Here is a 17,795-nt window from a genome sequence, read left to right on the forward strand (position 1 = left end):
GTGCATCTGCTGCTCTGTTGACTGCCTAGAGAATATCAATACCTCATGCATATGAAGTCCAAAATGAAATTAACTGAGGGTCAAAAGTTTCAAATACTTTAGTTGAGTTAATTAAAAGGCTGGAGAATGGTGAGACCAAAAACGACATCAATGATACCAGCTAACATAGGTAATTAATGTCACGCTTCAGGGGATACACTGAATGCCTGCTTGGTCAGAAAGAAATTTTCCTAGACTTCTGTGTGTAGTGCTATGGAAATTACCATCAGCAGTTACTTCTGATTTATTGATGTGATGTTACCATCTGCCTCTCTATAACTAATTGTCTATTCCACAGCTGTGGTCTCACTGCACAGCCATAGAAGCTGCCTTCACTGATACATTGAGGCAGACTAAAAATTCTTCTTGATGTTGTGGCAAAATTCAGAGGTGATGTGTGCAGTGATGTGACTGACAGACTAAAGTACAAATGGCAGGAGTACAGTGGATGAGGTAGTTGAAAAAAGCATAGCTTTAACGTAAAATATATATTTTTTTAAACGTCAGTGGTGCTCCTTCCCTTCAGTGGAAATGAAACAAGACTGTGACATTAACTATTATCTTAAATTTTCTTCAAATTGCTCAGCAGGTGGGTTATATTGCCTAGGAGATGCTTAGACTCTTATGTCATCTTTGGAAATGACCCTAGGCTATGGCTGTACCTCTCAGAAAGATCACCTACAGTCAGGTGGCCTGTCTCCTTTTGTCTTCTTTCCACACAGATGCTTCTTTAACGGCTTGCAGATTGCTGGTGTGGACATGCCTTAAGGCATGTTAACTTTCCACACATGTTCAGGTAGAGGGAATCCAGCATCTTGTAGTCAAAGCCAAGCCACAGCAGAAAGTCACTGACACAGCTGTGAGCTCCTGACGGCAGCTAAAATATTCTGATTCCAAGTCCCAAGTATAAATATATATTTCTTGAATTACTTCAATCATTGTTTTTTAAGGGAATAGCAAAAAAGAGTTTCTGAAGTGGTCTCACCATGATTTTAAAATGTTCTTTTCTTATTTCCGTTCCAGCCCTGGTGTCGGTGTATTACCACTGTCTACAATTATTTTGTGGTGACCAACTTCTTCTGGATGTTTGTGGAAGGCTGCTACTTACATACTGCTATAGTGATGACCTACTCCACAGATAAGCTGCGGAAATGGGTCTTTCTCTTCATAGGATGGTGTAAGTGTCTTGTGCATTTATAATGGTGTTACATGTAGTGGTGTAACATTTGGGTGCCAAAATGGACTGTGGTGGTTTTACTCAGCTGGGCAGCTGAGCTCCACCACAACACTGATGTGCTTCTGCGTGGGCTCCTCTCCACGGGCTGCAGCTCCGGCCCGGGGCCTGCTCCTGCGGGGGCTCTCCACGGGCCGCAGCCTCCTCCAGGCCACATCCACCTGCTCCACCGGGGGCTCCTCCACGGGCTGCAGCGTGGAGATCTGCTCCGTGTGGGACCCGTGGGCTGCAGGGGGACAGCCTGCTCCACCAGGGGCCTCTCCACAGGCCGCAGGGGAATTGTGCTGCGTGCCTGGAGCACCTCCTGCCCTCCTGCTGCACTCACCTTGGGGGCTGCAGGGCTTCTCACTCCTTGCTCTCCCAGCTGCTGTCGTGCAGCAGGTGTTGTTGTTGTTGTTGTTGTTGTCCTTTCTTAAATATGCTCTCCTAGAGGAACAAACAACATTGCTTATTGGCTCGACTCTGGGTAGCGGTGGGTCAGCCAGCTGAAAGTGGCCCTTATCTAACATGGGGCAGCTTCTGGATTCTTCTCACAGAGGCCACCCCCTCTACCAAAGCCTTGCCACATAAGCCCAATATTCATGGTGCCTGTCAATTAAGTGATAAAAACAACAGCAGCAATAATAAAATAATAATAATAATAATAATAATCCCACTGTGGTGAAATCTGACATACCTAACTTTACATCAAAGCACCACGAAAACAAGTATAGTTCTTTACTGTGGTGATGACATAAAGCTGATAAGCTACTGCTGGATTTATTTTCGTCACTTAGATCCTCAGGTACCTGGTGTTCAAGTTGAAAAAAGAATTCACAGGCTCAGCACTTTGGGAACACAGCAGTCCATGGCATGTCCCTTTCACTTTGATCAGTAAAGCACTGATCACAGCCCCATATGCACTGCTGCTCCAGATGGCATGAAACAGCAAAGACACTGTCCACACCCTGTGGACCACTCAGTCTCAAGAGACAGAAGAGACACTTCTAAGTGAGGAGCTGACTGGAAGAAAAGCCTCATTATCTGCCAGTACAGTCTTACAGCTGTTGTTTGAACTTCTGAAGGGTTTGTTCCTGGAAAACAGCCCTCAACAAAGGATCGCATGTTGTCTTTGTACTATATTTGTGGCTGCTCAAAGACAGAAATAGAGCTCATTACTCTGTTATTAAACCTCTACTGTGTGAGACTGGGCCAGGGCAAAGGCTTCTTCTCTCTAGGTGCATCAATATAGGCTGGTACATCAGTTCAGGCTGGGAGCCAACTGTCAGAGTAGCAGTCCTGCTGAAAAGGACCTAGGTCTTGCAGTGGATGCAGGCAAGTTATAAGCCAGAAGTGCCTTCCCATCATGAAAAAAGTAAAAAACACACTGGACTACACTAGGAGGGTTGCCAGAAGACTGAGGGAAGTTACTAATTGTTTGTACTCAGCTTTGATAAAGCAGTCCTTGGAATACATTGGTCACTTTGGGGTCTGTTAGGTCAAAAGGGGTGTGGAAAAAATGGAAATTATCCAGTAGAAGGCTGCCAATATGATCAGGAGTCTAGGCGACATGAGCTATGAAGTGAGGCTGAAGGACTGAACTTCTTAATCTAGCCAAGAGGGGGATAAGGGGGGGAGGAGGGTCTATTAGGTTCCAAGAAAGGTTTGGTGTCTAATTAGAAAGGTGATGGAGCCAAATTCTTCTTGGTAATAGCATATATTATAAGAAAGGGTAATCGCCACCAATTGCAAACTAGGAGGTTCCAGTTGGGCATTAAGAAAAAAAAAAAAATTGCCAAAATGGTAATGCAACACTGCAACAGATGACTCAGAAAAGCTGTGGAATCTCTGACCTTGGAGGTACTGGAACTGGAGCAAGATTAAGCCATGGCTGAGGTAGCTAGTGTTGTTGACAATTCCTCTTTGAGCAGGAGATTGGACTGGGTACCTTCATGGTTCCTTACCAAGCAACATATCCATGACTTGAACTGAGCCACAAGGGGTTTGGCAAGGCAAGCTGCCTGCAGGTAGCTTGTTTGCTTGAATACAAAATAGGGAGTCAAGCAGAACTAGTGAATTTGGCAGTTCTTTTCTGTTGAAAAAAAAAAAAAAAGTGGAAAAGAAGTCACAAATATTTTCTTTTCGTTTCTGAAAGTAGAATGGCACTGTGTTCAGAAATGCCTCTCATAATTGAGCAGAAGTAATTGAATTGCAGTTCTAACAGCCGAAACAATCTTTAAAACAAACTATGTCATTCAGTCCAAAATCAAAAGGGAAGGGGAGCTATAAGAAAAAGAAGAAAGAAAATGTAAGAAGACGTAAATGTGGGGAATTGATTCATTTATTTATTATTATTATTATTTAATATTTTTAATTCTGTCACCAAACTAGAAAATCAGCTCCTCACACAGCTCTCACAGACCCCTGACAGGTTTGGTCTGTGGTATTTTCCCTCCCTATCTCCTCCAGGGCCCTCTGGGTCTCAGGAGTGCCATGTGCTGAATATACCTTTCCTCCCACTCTTTTAGGTGCTTTCTGGTTCTGCTTTGGCTTCCCATACGCTTGATATTTTATCACCCTCATTCTCAGTTCCCTGGTCTTCCCTTCACCAGGAGAATTAAAATGTTTTCCCCAGGAGAAAGGACATGATTGTATTTTGTCTGTTCATCCCTAGCAAAGGCAGCATTAGATACCCGGCCAGACTCACTCCTACAGGAGGGCTTAAGTCATGTTGCTTCCAGTGGGAAGGAATCAGGTTCCAGTGAGGGTCACTGAATCTGGGCATTCACCTTGGAGTAGCATTGGATTCAGAGGGATGTGAAACTGGAGGCTAGAATGAGGGATGAAGATGGAGAAGCTTATTTTATTGTTTGTTTTTGGCTGAGGTGACAGGTTAAAGGGAAAAGGAAAATGAAGGTGGGGATTTCTCCTCTTCCAATTTTGACATCTGTCCAGACTGCCTGGGGAACGCATGTGTGAAAAAGGTCCCGTCTTCCCCCAGGAGATCCATGCAAAAAGGCCAGCTCCATTTACTCTTCCTTACCTCCAATTTCCTTCTCCAGAAAAACAGTCATCACCTTGAAACTAGCTGAACTCTGAAGGCCTAATACAAAACAAGCAAAACAAGGCTAAGGCTCTAGACATGAGACTGATATAACAATAGAATTGGAAAGCAGAGGACATGGCACTGCAGGGACATTAGGTGTACAGATACAACTCACCTAATGCAACAAGAGATCAAGAGTTTAAGTGATATCAAGAGGTTCTCATCATCCTGTTTCACAGGTTCAAGACTCAACTGAAAAAGTTGTCGAAGATGTTGAAAATTGGCTTCATCCAAAGAACCCAATAAATTTACAACCTTCTTGCAACTGGGGAAATACAAATCTTAACAATACCCACCTCCAAATGCTGTCTATAAGTTTTTACCATATCAACGGCAGGAAAATGAAAAGGGGACAATTGCCTATAAGCCAGCCAGAACTTTTCTGATCACATGCATAGAAAAATAGGTATATATGATACACATTGTTACACTTGTTAATAGTTTTACTAACTTGTTTTTTAGTCCTTAAGTTTTATCTTGTTGAGATTATTTCATTTAATACAAAGAGAGGTCTTAGAAATTGCAGTGTCTCAAGTATACCAAGATAGGACCACTTGTATTTTGAGTCTTCCAGTGCATTAAGAAAGATTCTTCTATCCTCATTACAGATCTTTATCTAAACAGAAATATATCTAATATTGTATCATCAATACATAACTAGATTAACTTATGATTTTTTTTTGCTGTTGTTGCAGGTATTCCTTGCCCTATCATCATTGCCTGGGCCATTGGCAAATTATATTATGAAAATGAACAGTAAGTGACGTTAACATTTGTGTTTATGTGGCTCTCTAAATAAATTAGGAAATGGCTATAAGATGAACTAGTAATTTAGAAATTCGGCTGATTGGAAAGATAAAAAGTCAAATCCTCTTCATCTAAACCCAAATGATCTCAAATTTCAGAACACTATTTGAGTCAACTTCTGAAAGTATCAATATATTCCCAAATCTCCTTTGTCAAACTCTGAAGTTCTCATTTGATAGCTTTGTACATGATTTATAGTGAGGTTAATCTCCTTCAATGGGAGTTCTGCTTGAATAAAACCTTGGTGAAAATTACAGTTGAGTGCAAAAGGATTTAGCCTTCTGGGTGTGCAGAATTCAGTTTCAGCCTGCCAAGAATAGTCTTATGGTTGGAATTTTTGCATTTGTTTCTGTCTCTTTCAAGTGGAAACAGTAAGTGCATGAAATTGAAAAATATTGGAGATAAGCAGGCATCTGTGTTGTTTTTTTTTTCCCACAAACAGCTTGTACTTTGCAACTGGTGTTTGGATCAGTGTGTACTGGCTGTTACAGCTCACTCCTCTAACCTTAAAAAATTATTTCCTCCATGAATCTGGTATTCATATGACCACATTGTGTATCTGTCTGTCTTTCTATAGCACATCTGATTAAATGTAAGTATCTACCTCATAGGTCTCTGCATCTGCACTAATCTGTGGTCTGTTATGATCAGCGGTGATCAATCAAAACAGTAAATGCAGTCTGGGGTGCATTTCATCTCATCTGGAAGGAGATGTTCAAAGTAGGTTGGATGAATTAGACTTACATGCACTATTTCTCTCTCCTGACTCTAGAGGAGATGGACAGGATCACTGGCTGAGTTATGGGCATCTACACTGTATGGGAGGAATTCTGTTATGCACTACTAAATTCTTATTCTCCTCTCCCCACAAGCTTTTGAACCCTTGACTAATCTCTTCTATAGCTTCAGTGGTGACTATGAAGGTGATAATCTAATTCCCAGGAGTTGCACATAATGGCAGTCATTCAGTCACCCTTCAACTGAGAGAAATGTTTTGTGAGGTCCAATCCCAGCCTACAGCAATCACATGGGAGAATCCATGCTGTAGTTCCAAAACGGCAAGTAAAAGTTTAACTGGAGCCTGCTCCTTGGGTGTCCAAGTCAAGCAGCCCTGGGAGATAACCTCAGGCGACCAGCTTTCCCTGGTTTCCATGCTCACAAACCTTCTTGTTTCTGTGTGGGTAAAGGGTTGCAACATTTTGGGTCTGCTTCATGGTCAAGTTCCTTTCTTGAACAAGCAAGGGCAGCATGGCAGCTGTCTCATTGTGCTGAAACTAGGACCTTCAGCTGTAGAACTAGTACCTTGAAAAAGAAAGGCAAAACACCACATGCTTTAATAGCAGCAATGCTAATTAAACTTCCCTGTTCTGAGTGATTGAGTTGAACACCAAGGTTTGAACACATCATTTTTGAAGGACTGCTCATCACTCACAAAATAAATAAGGGCAAGCCCCTGATAACATGCTACAACGTCTGGGACCACGCTGCACACAAGGCAGAGGTAGAGAAACCACTGCATCGCCTGTACCAGTTCCTCCTTTCAAGATCATCTCTATGCCTGCAACATTAATGTTAAAGAATCTCACTTTGATGTATCTTAGATATGAAAAAAGACATGACAGGTTTATATAGCCATTATATAGGTCCTGCACAATATAGCATTATAAAAGAAGGATGAAAAATACTGTCGGCATGGCAAGAAAAGCAAAGTGATTCTATTTCTATGCAGAATGTTATGTGGTCTAGGCAGCTCTTGTTGAGTCTCTAGGATCAACCTCTCTGTCTTGGGTGGGTTATGAAATGGAGCTTGAGCTTTTAAATTCATGTCATGGGCAAGTCTGTACATACTAACGTACATCATTTGGCTAATGGGCTTGCTGATAGGGGAGGTTGCAGGTTACTCTTGGTCGACCTAGAAAACTAAACCTAATGTCTTGGGAAGTTTTCACCTTTATGCTGATGCTTGGCATGAGGTGAAACATTCACACATCTTCATTACACAGCACAGCTGTTCCAAGTTTACCGTGTAAAATAGAAAGTCCTCTTGGCTTCTGCCCACTGTAGTCTGGGGTGTAATAGCCTGGAGCCTTAGTGTTATCCTTGCTCAGTGTCAGCAGTGGGGCCAGGATTCATGTACTTCATCACTCTGCTTGAGAAACTGAGAGTGGACACTTCCACAGTGCCATTCCTTTGATCTAACACACACCACACAGACAGACAGGCAGAATGCCTGTAAATGAAGAGCTGGTAAGGGCATTAAGCTGTAAGGCAAGGGCTATTAAATGAAATCTGCTTTTCACATTTGTAGTAATGTAATATGCAGGGGAGACTCAGTGAAGTAAATGAACTGAAGCAAAACTAGAAATGAATTGCTTGCTGAGGGCCTGTCAGTTATCATAAATATTCAGTCACCTTCTCAAGCATTAAAGCACATGATACTTCAGATAGCCTCTTCTTACTGCCTTCTGGTCTGAGGAAAGGGGCAGATTCTGCTGAACTGTCAAACTAAAGCTGAACAGTCCAACTAAAGCACTAAATGTATGTGCGGTACATGTGCACGATGTGAGTTTGAGTGTATTGAACTTAGGTATTGTCTCTTCTCCTCTCCAATTAGCCATTGGGAGAGTTTGGAATAAACTTTTTGACATTTACATAATCCTTTCCCTGTGCTAGGATAATACAGAAATCATGCCTTTAACTAGAGTGCATAACTGTGTACAAATACAGACAGAGAGAAAAGTAATTCCCAGCTTTGAGAAATAATTGCTGCCAAGATAATTCATCATCTGTCATGCCAGGAGAGGCTGAAAGAGCTGGGACTCTTTATCCTGGAGGAGACAGAGGAGTGTCTCACCAATGTTTATAAATATCTGATAGCAGGGTATGACGAAGGTATACCAGTGGTGCCCATTGACAGGACAAGATGCAAAGGCACAAATGGAAATGCATGACATTCCATCTGAACATAAGGAAACACTTTTTTTTGTGAGGGTGGTTGAACATTGGAACAGATAGCCCAGGGAAGTTGTGGAGTCTTCATCCTTGAAGATACTCAAAAAACAAATGAACATAGTTCTCAGCAACTTGCTCCAGTTGGCCCTGCTTTGAGCAGGGGGTGTTGGACTAGACAATCCCCAGAGATCCCTGCCAACCTCAACTGTTCTGTGAAACAGACTGACCATCCTGGTCAGCCTAGCTTTTAATGCTCCATTTATCCTCACCTCTGGAGAAATCGTTTTACTCCCCTTGAACTAGCAAACAGGACACCAGTACAAAACATGTGCTTGCCTACAACCTTCAAGACTGTTCAGATACTCCAATGGACAGCCCATAATTCAGAACAAAATGAGAACTTCCTTATCTGAGTATGCATTTGAGCTGTAACATAAATTGTTTGGAGGTTGAACCGAGGTTCATGTTATGTGTAGCTCATAGTAGCTTAAAAGCTCAAAATAATGCACAAGAAGAATGTTAAGGAAATGCTTCAATGAGCTTCTGAATTTTTTCCCTTTTTTATACTTATTATAAGTATGAATAAGTGTTTTGCACAGTGAGGCCAATATAATTGGTACTGTGGCAAATATCCTATCTGGGATTTAACAGGTTTTTAGCAAAATCTGACAATGAGTCAGTAAAAAAAGAAAACAAAACAAAACAAAAAATGGTTAAAAGATATTATTGTAACAATTTCATTGGTGGACTGTTGGTAAGGAGAAGAACATTAGTAAGGTCTAATTTACAATAATGATAAAACCAATGTTGTTTTTTGCTATATGAAGAACCATCACAGAACCGTGGAGAATATTAATTAGCACTATCCACTAGAAGTGTGTTTATATATCTGAGTTTAATAAGAACTGTCTTCATAAATTGTCCTCCTCAATATTTACAGAGTGTTTGTTTATTCTTGCAGAGGTAAAGAAGAAAAAAAAAAGAAAAAAAAAAGAAAAAAAAAGTGGCTTTTATATGTTACACAAAGCTGGAATTAAATTCTGATGCACCAAGTAATTTTCAGTGTTTCAGATTTCTCGTTTTGGTTATAAAGAGATGTGTAGTGCAGATTTTACTGTAGGAATAAGGGCTTGTATTGGATTTAAAGTTAGAGTTAAGATGACAGGCAGAATGTTTGCAAGATGCCAGCTAAGGTCGCAATTTGATCAGTTAGACTGTAAATATGAAATGCAGCTAATGAAATGTAGACATATGTAACGTCTCTGGCACATATCTATCCTCTAACCTTCCTCTCTTAATTTAATGGGCAGACTAGAAATGTTTAGACTGCAAAGTATCAGATCTGTTTTATAGCCTAAGTAGATGAGCACCATTCTAGAAAAGCTTTTTTTTTTTTTTCCTCCACTATATACAAAAGGAACCTGGATCATCAAGCTCACATGTAGGTGCCTGTGTTTTAGAAGTCTACCTTTGGCAACAACCTCCTTCCCTCAAATTTTGTGAAAGTGTTTGTATATATACGTGGTGCCTCACTCAATACAAGTTTAGTCTGATATTGGATAATAAATATTAGTATTTTTCTCTTCAATATGATCTTACAGTTAAGCAATATTTTAATTCCAGAGAGCAGTGAGCAACCTTTGCCATTTAACCTCATTTGTGCTCTATAACCTCTCTTCCAAATTTTCTGTGGACTTCTTCTGGCTCACAAAGTTCTGTCAAATGTCTCAGTCCCTTATCAGTCCCATTTGGATTCCTCTTCCAGCTTTGCAGAAATCCCTCTTCTAATAGCTCTTGGTTCTCTAAGTTTCAGGCAATCTATAGTAGTTCTCTTGAAATGCCCTTCAAAAATATCTCTTAAACCTAGGTCTTGCAAGTTCTGGAGAGTTGTGTTTCCTGCCTCGGCATATCTTAGACATCATTTTTCTTCATATCATTCCATCTCTCTAATACAAAAAAAAAAAAAAAAGTTTCATTCTTTTAAAGCTGTTCTGGGGATTCAGGGATGATAAATAGGCTATAGGAAGTATCTTATTCCAAGTCTTGCTCTCACTGCCAAATTTTGGAAAATTAGTTGCAAAATTATGAATTTACATTAATTTGCGGTCAGTGCACCAGGGAATAACAGATGTGTTTTCTATTTACAAAATATTCAAAGCCCTATGATTCATTTGGACCTTAAAAAACTAAATCAAGGAAAGGCAAAAACTGTGTGATACTGAATTGTACTCCTAGAACCCTGATGCATATCCCAATAATTTCTGTACATTCAGGGCAATAAGAGCATTTTGCAAAGAGCAAATGCTCCATCTATCTTTCTGTAAAACACAAGCAATGTGTTTTGAGGACATTATGTGATTGAAACTATTTCTAACTGAACCATAGCTTTCCTTATCTCATTTTATTACCTTATCTACTTCTGATGTCCTGTCTTACAGGTTGCAACCTCCTTGAGTCAACAAGTATTACTTCTTGAATTTTTGTAAAAGTGAAAATATGCACCAACATTCATGGCCTTCTTAGCTCAGGCGCTGCCCTTGTTTTCATGTCTCCAGAACCATTAGCCTTATCTTTAATGACAAAACGAACACAGAGGAGACATCATTTATTGCTTTGTAGACTTGTTATGTGGCATCCACAAAGGGGAAAAAACCCTCATACACTTGAACTCCAAAATCTGCTTCCTGTGGAACAAGATCTGGATCTCCAATGACTTAAACCTCAAGGCATTATGGCATTATGACAGCAAAGTTGTCTCTGCTTGGTGGAACCAGTATCCAGGATGTATCTGTATATCATGGCTATATCTGTAATATTAAATTAGATGAGCCTGGAATCATTACTGGGGCTGGAGTCCAAATAGCATGGACTGATTCACATCCATATTACTAAACTCTCTTGGCCCCCAAATCAGGGCAGCTGTGGTCTGTTGGGAAGGTTCTCTAGCTCCTACTAACTCCAAAATTGTTCCCCAGGAATTGTTTGGGAGTTAGCTATTGTTTGGCCTGGGCCAAAGCTGTCCAATATAATGGTGTAAATCATTGAGTCCAGGCCTGACCTCTGCTTCTGATTAATTTACTGACAGAAGTATAACTGATTTATGATTCCCTGTATGGGTAACTGTGAAAGCACAGGCTTCTGGCAGCCAAAAGGGCCAACTGTACCCTGGGGTGCATCAAGCACAGCACTGCCAGCTGGTTGAGGGAATGGATTGTCCTGCTCTGCTCTGTGCTGGTGCGGCCTCACCTCCAGTACTGTGTGCAGTTTTGGGCACCACAACATAAGAAGGACATAAAACTATTAGAGTGTCCAAAGGAGGTTTACAAAGATGGTGAAGGTTTTAGAGGGGGAGACGTGTGAGGAGCAGCTGAGGTCCCTTGGTTTGTTCAGCCCAGAGCAGAGCAGGCCGAGGGGAGGCCTCATGGCGGCCTGCAGCTCCCTCACGAGGGGAGCGGAGGGGCAGGCGCTGAGCTCTGCTCTCTGGGGACAGCGACAGGACCCGAGGGAACGGCATGGAGCTGGGACAGGGGAGGGTCAGGCTGGGTGTTAGGAAAAGGTTCTGCACCCAGAGCGTGGTTGGGCAACCCCAAGGCAGTGGTCACGGCACCAAGTCTGCCAGAGTTCAAGAAGGATTTGGACAACGCTCTCAGACTTGTGGTTTGATTTTTGGGTGGTCCTGTGTGGAGCCAGGAGTTGGACTTGATGACCCTTGGGTGTCCCTTCCAGCTCATGATATTCTATGGTTCTATGATTCTATGACTCATCTGTTGTATAACGAAGCAGGGAGAAAAACATTTGGAATTCGTAGAAGTGAAAGTCAAGCCAGCAGTCAGTAACACATAAAACATTGAGGCTCTCTGCTCATCTGAAGTCCTGTGGTTTACCTGTGCTTTCACTTAACCTAAATTCATTCCATTTTAGTAATGTTGCATCAAGTATTTGCTACCTTCAGATAATGTCTTTTTACTGTATGCTGGATTTGGTAGTCACCAGCTTCGTTCAAAGCCAATGGGATGAACTCCTTCTTCATCCAGTACCTTATTTAGCCATCATTTCCTTGCAACTTGAGACACATTTGCTCTAATAGCCCTTACTTTCTGGAACTGAAGGGTCTTTGGGCGCTGCAGTAAGTAACAGATTTTTTTCCTTACAAAGAATATTTCTTTCATCCCTTTTTTCAGATGCAGCAGGTTACATCTTCTGCATCCTCCTTATAGCAGGTTCTCACATTTCTTGGAAATAATTGAATAGTCAATAGCCAACTACAGGATGGGAACATGAATTGTCTGATGGGAGGAGAAAATGAGGCTCAGACCTGTGTCCAAACAAAAGAAGGCTTTGTAGCAGAAAACTCAATCACTTGCTGATTATGTACATAATTATACAACTTAGAGCATAAGGGAAAGTCTCTCCATCATGTCCTTGATATTACAACCTGTCTAGAAGAACTGCATTCCCCTTTATAAATGTTTCTCTCATTTGTTTTGTTTCTTACAGATGCTGGTTTGGAAAAGAGCCAGGGAAATATATCGACTACATATATCAAGGGCCAGTGATTCTTGTTCTTCTGGTAAGGATTTATGTGGGTGGAAGGACACTGCCATCTTCAATTGAGGGATATTTTGATAGGCACCTGTGATGTTCCACTTCTACTTTCATATAAAATAAAACACAGAAAGGTCAAACATCTTCAGCTGCTCTCTGCAGTTACCACAGTAGCTAACACTGCAAGTCAAAATTGCTGTGATCTGTTTTTGGTTGTTTCCTTGACCTCAGGCCGTTCTTTTCTCCTCCTTCTGTAATGCTGTTTGCCTTCTTTTGTAAAATGTTTTGAGATGTAAGAAGGAAAAATGTTCAAAAACAGGAGGTGTGCTGTAACATCTGCTTCTCCACTTGAGCTCTTGAGAACTAGGGCACTTCTTTCATCCATGTTGATTTAAAAAAAATGTAATAATTGTCATAAGGAATTGCATTTCATTGTATAGCCATCTACACCTTCTCCATTCCCATTATTGCCATGTATTTGTTCCTTAGCCTTCCTCTTTTTAACTTTCCTTCTCATTGCCGCCCACAGTTAACAAGCTGTTTATCTGTTTAGCCAACACTCTGTCCTCTGTACCAGCCAACAGCAGGCAGAGAACGAAGGAAGCTTTTTCATAAACTACTTGGAACCTTCAACTAAAATTCAGTGATGCTTTCCCAGAAAATACTGGTTGTGGATCAGCCAGATCAATGTTATTAGAAAGAACAATGCTGCAAAAAAATGATCTTCTTCTTTCACCCCTTTGCAGTAAAAGCCAGATAGGAAGAAGGCAGATGTCCTGACAGGGAATTCCCAGAGCTCACTGGAGGGAACTTAGGGAACGAAGAGTGGGTATAGATGTTGGAGTATGCTGCTCCAACCTCCATGGAGAAAGTGTAAATGCTTCAGAACAGGCAGCCACTGTCAGCTTTTTCAAGGCTAAGAAGCCTTGAGCTCTCACCTTGTCAGATCTGTGCTTTTCATGTGATTCACCATGAAAACAACTTCTCTGTTACCTAGGAAGCCAGCTACTAATCTGAATGTTTCCTAACCTAAAAACAGATGAATTAGTTTTTGAATTAATTGTTAAGATGAGGCAAACAGATCATATTGTGTGTAGCTGAAAAGAGAAAAAAGGTAGTAGGAGTCTGTTTTTATGTAAAAAAATCTTTTCTTTACGTTCTATGGAGAGAAAGATATTCAGTGTGACACACAATATAATTGTGTGCTACCAAGAGAGCCATCCCAAAAGCACAAACAGCCTCACGGTGAATTAACTCACTGATATAGAGACTAACTCACATACAAATCCTACTTAGAGAACACAAGTTAGTAAGTTTGCAGTACTCAAAGCATGTAGTTTTTACATCATGGCCTGGAGGTCAGAACTGTGAATCTACCACAGCCCCTTTGCCTCTCTCTAGCAATCAACAAGATCTTTAAAATTCTTTGATGTCATTTCTGGCAGAGAGCATAGGTAGCTCAGAATCAGGAGAATAACTTTGCTGTCCCCAGAATAGCCCTTTCTACTTAATAACAAAAAGGACTGAAAAATAGATGCACAGTTGGAGGTTCTTCATATACAGATCACTTTATCTACCTGTAATTTACAGCAGCCCTGAAAACCCTTTAAGCCAAACCAAGACCTGAGCATACCCTAAATGTATCACCCTGACCCAACCAACCTGACATATCAAACCTTTCCACATTAGCCTGCACTGGAGCTCTAATTAAAGCACTAATGTGGTAACAACAGTAATTGCACTGTGGGGTGGAGAGCAGCTGGTACAATTTAGACAAATCACATGAGGGCAAGCCCTTTCTTCACTTTCCATATGATTACCACTATTGGGGAGTACTGTTGGGTAAGGAAGAGAGCTCTAGGGAAATTTATTTTAAAAGGAGAATATGAAAACTCTTTTGGTTATAAAGAGATATGTTATAAAGAAATGTTATAATACACCCTGATTGCCAGAGTGTGCCTTTTTTTTTTAACAACAGTTGAGTCTCATGCTTATAATTAAAGATGCATGGTTTTACAATGTTTTAAAGTAACTTGTCAGGCTCTTTTTATGATAGTTATGCAAGTTAAATCATATGTAGTGAATCAAGTATAACTTGTTGTTATTGGAGTTACTGACCCTTTCAAGGGTGCTATGAAAAGTGCTGGATTAAAAGCACTGAAATTTGATGTCTGCGATGTACCATGGCAACATAGTCAAATATCTTCCCACAAGCATGTCAGTATGCTTCTACCTTAACAAAGGTGGGGGCGAAGTGCTGAATCCAGCTGCCTGCTCTTCTCTTCCCTCTAGTGAATGATGGCCATGGGAAATGGAGGGCGCAAAGATATTTGGAAAACAATACAGCTCTCTCTGTGATCTTTTTTGGTCACAGCAGTGAGTTGGATCTGAACTAATGAATTAAAAACGTTGGCTAAGCTGAGCGTTGTGTCTTACCAAAGAACTTGCAGGATGACTGGGAGAGAACCAGTGCACTGCTGGGAAGATACAGAGACATGAATATTACTAGAATAAATTAATGTTATTTCCAAAATTGGATTCAGACTAGAAGTTACAAGTTTAAAAACTCCATTAAATTACCAGTCCACATGCAAGCACTCAGCCTGTGGCCATTAAAATTGGTTTTACCCACAAAGAAAGTTTTAACTAATGCAGAGAATTGTATTTTTGGTTAGTTGGGAGCCAAGTGCCCAGTGTACATCCATCTGAGTTTTGATTCCTTGTTAGACAAAGGTAGCATCTTTGTGTTCAAGAGGCTATACTCTACCAGCCTGTGGCAATATGATTAGAGAGCTCTCGTTGGTAAATATTCTCAGTTACAGAGGTCTAAAAACTTTTTAAAGATCCTGATCCTCTTTAAAAGACAGGATTTAATCTGTCAAAAATCATTTCCACTGGTTTTGATTTCTCATTTCTTTGCCTCTGTGCACTGGACTGTTGCAGACCAAGTCAGAATAACACCGAGAAACAGATCACGCAGGAGTTCTGATCCCCCTGAGGAAAATGCAGGTTGACTAAGAATAAAGCATTTTTCATGATGTAACCAGTACTCAAGCTCATCATTAAACCATATTATTCTCTGTTATGTCTCAGGCTATGAGGACTTTGAATAATGCAGAAGACATTTGTCCTACTGCTTTCCTACTTGTCTTTAGAAGAAGCTTGAACATTGACTTGAACTATAAATGGGGAAACAGTTTCAGAGACAAAGGAAACTGGGTATACGTTCTGATCCCGTATCTTGTGCTAGATACCTGTGACCAAAGTTGTGAGGGAGAAAATGCACTTAATTATTCTTTATCGTTTAATTCTTAAATGGATTTTGGCTTGAGCATATCCCAGGACAGATCCAGTCCTCTGAATACTTTGAAATTCAGTTTCTGATAGCACTAGGAAAAGATATTCTATTAGTTATTTTCCATTCAAATTAGTGTTTGTTTGCTTGCTTGCTTGTTTATTTGTTTTATTACTAAGGTATCTTTCCTCAGAGTGGCATAACCAAATTTTAATCATACATCTCTGTCTGAAGGTAAAGAAAGGGCAAAGGGCTGGAACTGCAAGCCAGGGAATTGAAATTCAGCCTGAATTTATTAAGAAAAATACATTTCTTATGTGCAATTTTAAATGTAATCCCTGTCAAAGAACTGGTGAACCATGAAAACACAGCAAGATCAGAGGAGGAACCTCAGAGAACAGTTACCAGAGACGGTTAATTGAGCTGCTTTTTTTCTCAATAACTGTAGAGTGAACTGACCCCAGATATAAACCATTCTGCAAAGTTGCTCAGAGCTAAGACTGTATTAAATTTTCATTTTTTCAAACAGACAGATCAGGTATTTAGTGGGTTGGTTTTTTTCAGACCTTCCATTCAGCTTTAATAGATTCTTTTTCCTTATACTTGAGAACTGAACAGTTTTCTAACCTCTGCATTTGAGGCTAGTTGAAAATAATTCACCACAATCAATTAACTGCTGCCAGAAGTGGATGAGCTGATGGGAAGACCTGAAGTTTACTTCTATCTCTGCCTTCATCAGCTACTTGCTTTTGACAAGTTATATTTCTGCTCTAGGTCTCAGTTTCCCCAGCTAAAAAGCGAGCTTGATGACACTTATCTTCCTTTGTAAAATGCTTTGAGATCCCTGGATGACAAGTACTGTAGAAGAGTGAAGTGTCCTTAAGAAAGTGGGCTCATCTATATAATAATGTGGAATTTTGACAAAGAGACAGCTGACATGTGGTCTTCATGATGTGCTAATCAGTAATGATGTAGAATTTGAGGCTGAGAGTGCTGGGTTTTTTCAGCCTGGGGAGGAGAAGGCTTCAGGGAGAGCTTGCAGTGGCCTGCCAAGGCCTAAAGGTGGCTGTGGGAGAGCTGGGGAGGGACTCTCGGTCAGGGAGTCGAGTGATAGAGCAAGGAGTAATGGCTTTAAACTAAAAAATTGTAGGTTTAGACTAGATATTAGGAAGAAATCCTTCACTATGAGGGCAGTGAGGCCCTGGCCCAGGCTGCCCAGAGGAGCTGTGGGTGCCCTGTCCCTGGCAGTGCCCAAGGCCAGGCTGGATGGGGCTGGGGGCAGCCTGGGCTGTTGGAAGGGGTCCCTGCCGATGGCAGGGGGGTGGGATTAGATGATCCGTAAGGTCCCTTCCAACCCAAACCATTCTATTATTTCGTGGTGGCAAGACCAAAGCTTGCCACAGTACTCAAGGTGTGGCCATACAAATGGCTTTTTATAGCAGTATCCTGTTCTCTGTTTTATTGTCTTTCATTCTCAGTAATTCTAGACATTTTTTGTTTCTTTTCCTGAGTAGCACTGGGAACTGAGATGAAGTTTTCAGGAAGCTAGCTAGTATAATTCCAACATTTTGTTCCTGAATTAAAATACATAGAGCTCATAACTTGTCATGTAAAGTTAAGATTGCTTTACTGCCCCGTTGCATTAGCTTTATATCATGTTATTTCATGTGTCGTGTTACTGCCTGGTCACTTAGTATTGTAAGACCCTATACAGATCTTTGCAATCAGCTTTTATTTTTGCTACCCTGAGTAGCTCAATATCACTAATAAACTGTCAGCCTGCTCTTCATTCCCTAAATCGTTAAGGTCTACAATGAACAGCACGGATCCACTACTAG

At 40.8% G+C, this 17,795-nt stretch overlaps 1 protein-coding gene across 4 annotated transcripts in view; it reads left to right on the forward strand.

Moving 5' to 3' along the window:
- The window catches only part of CRHR2 (corticotropin releasing hormone receptor 2), a 157,392-nt gene that overhangs the window by 111,102 nt on the left and 28,495 nt on the right, over positions 1-17,795 (forward strand). For all 4 annotated transcript variants that reach the window (XM_080582150.1, XM_080582152.1, XM_080582151.1 and 1 more), the window contains 3 exons: positions 1,063-1,216; positions 5,054-5,114; positions 12,615-12,687. In XM_080582150.1, the coding sequence (XP_080438276.1) occupies positions 1,063-1,216; positions 5,054-5,114; positions 12,615-12,687 (288 nt within the window). The remainder of the gene's footprint in view (positions 1-1,062; positions 1,217-5,053; positions 5,115-12,614; positions 12,688-17,795) is intronic.

This window comes from Anser brachyrhynchus (assembly GCF_964034855.1).
Source record: "Anser brachyrhynchus genome assembly, chromosome: 2".
Taxonomy (NCBI): Eukaryota; Metazoa; Chordata; class Aves; order Anseriformes; family Anatidae; genus Anser; species Anser brachyrhynchus.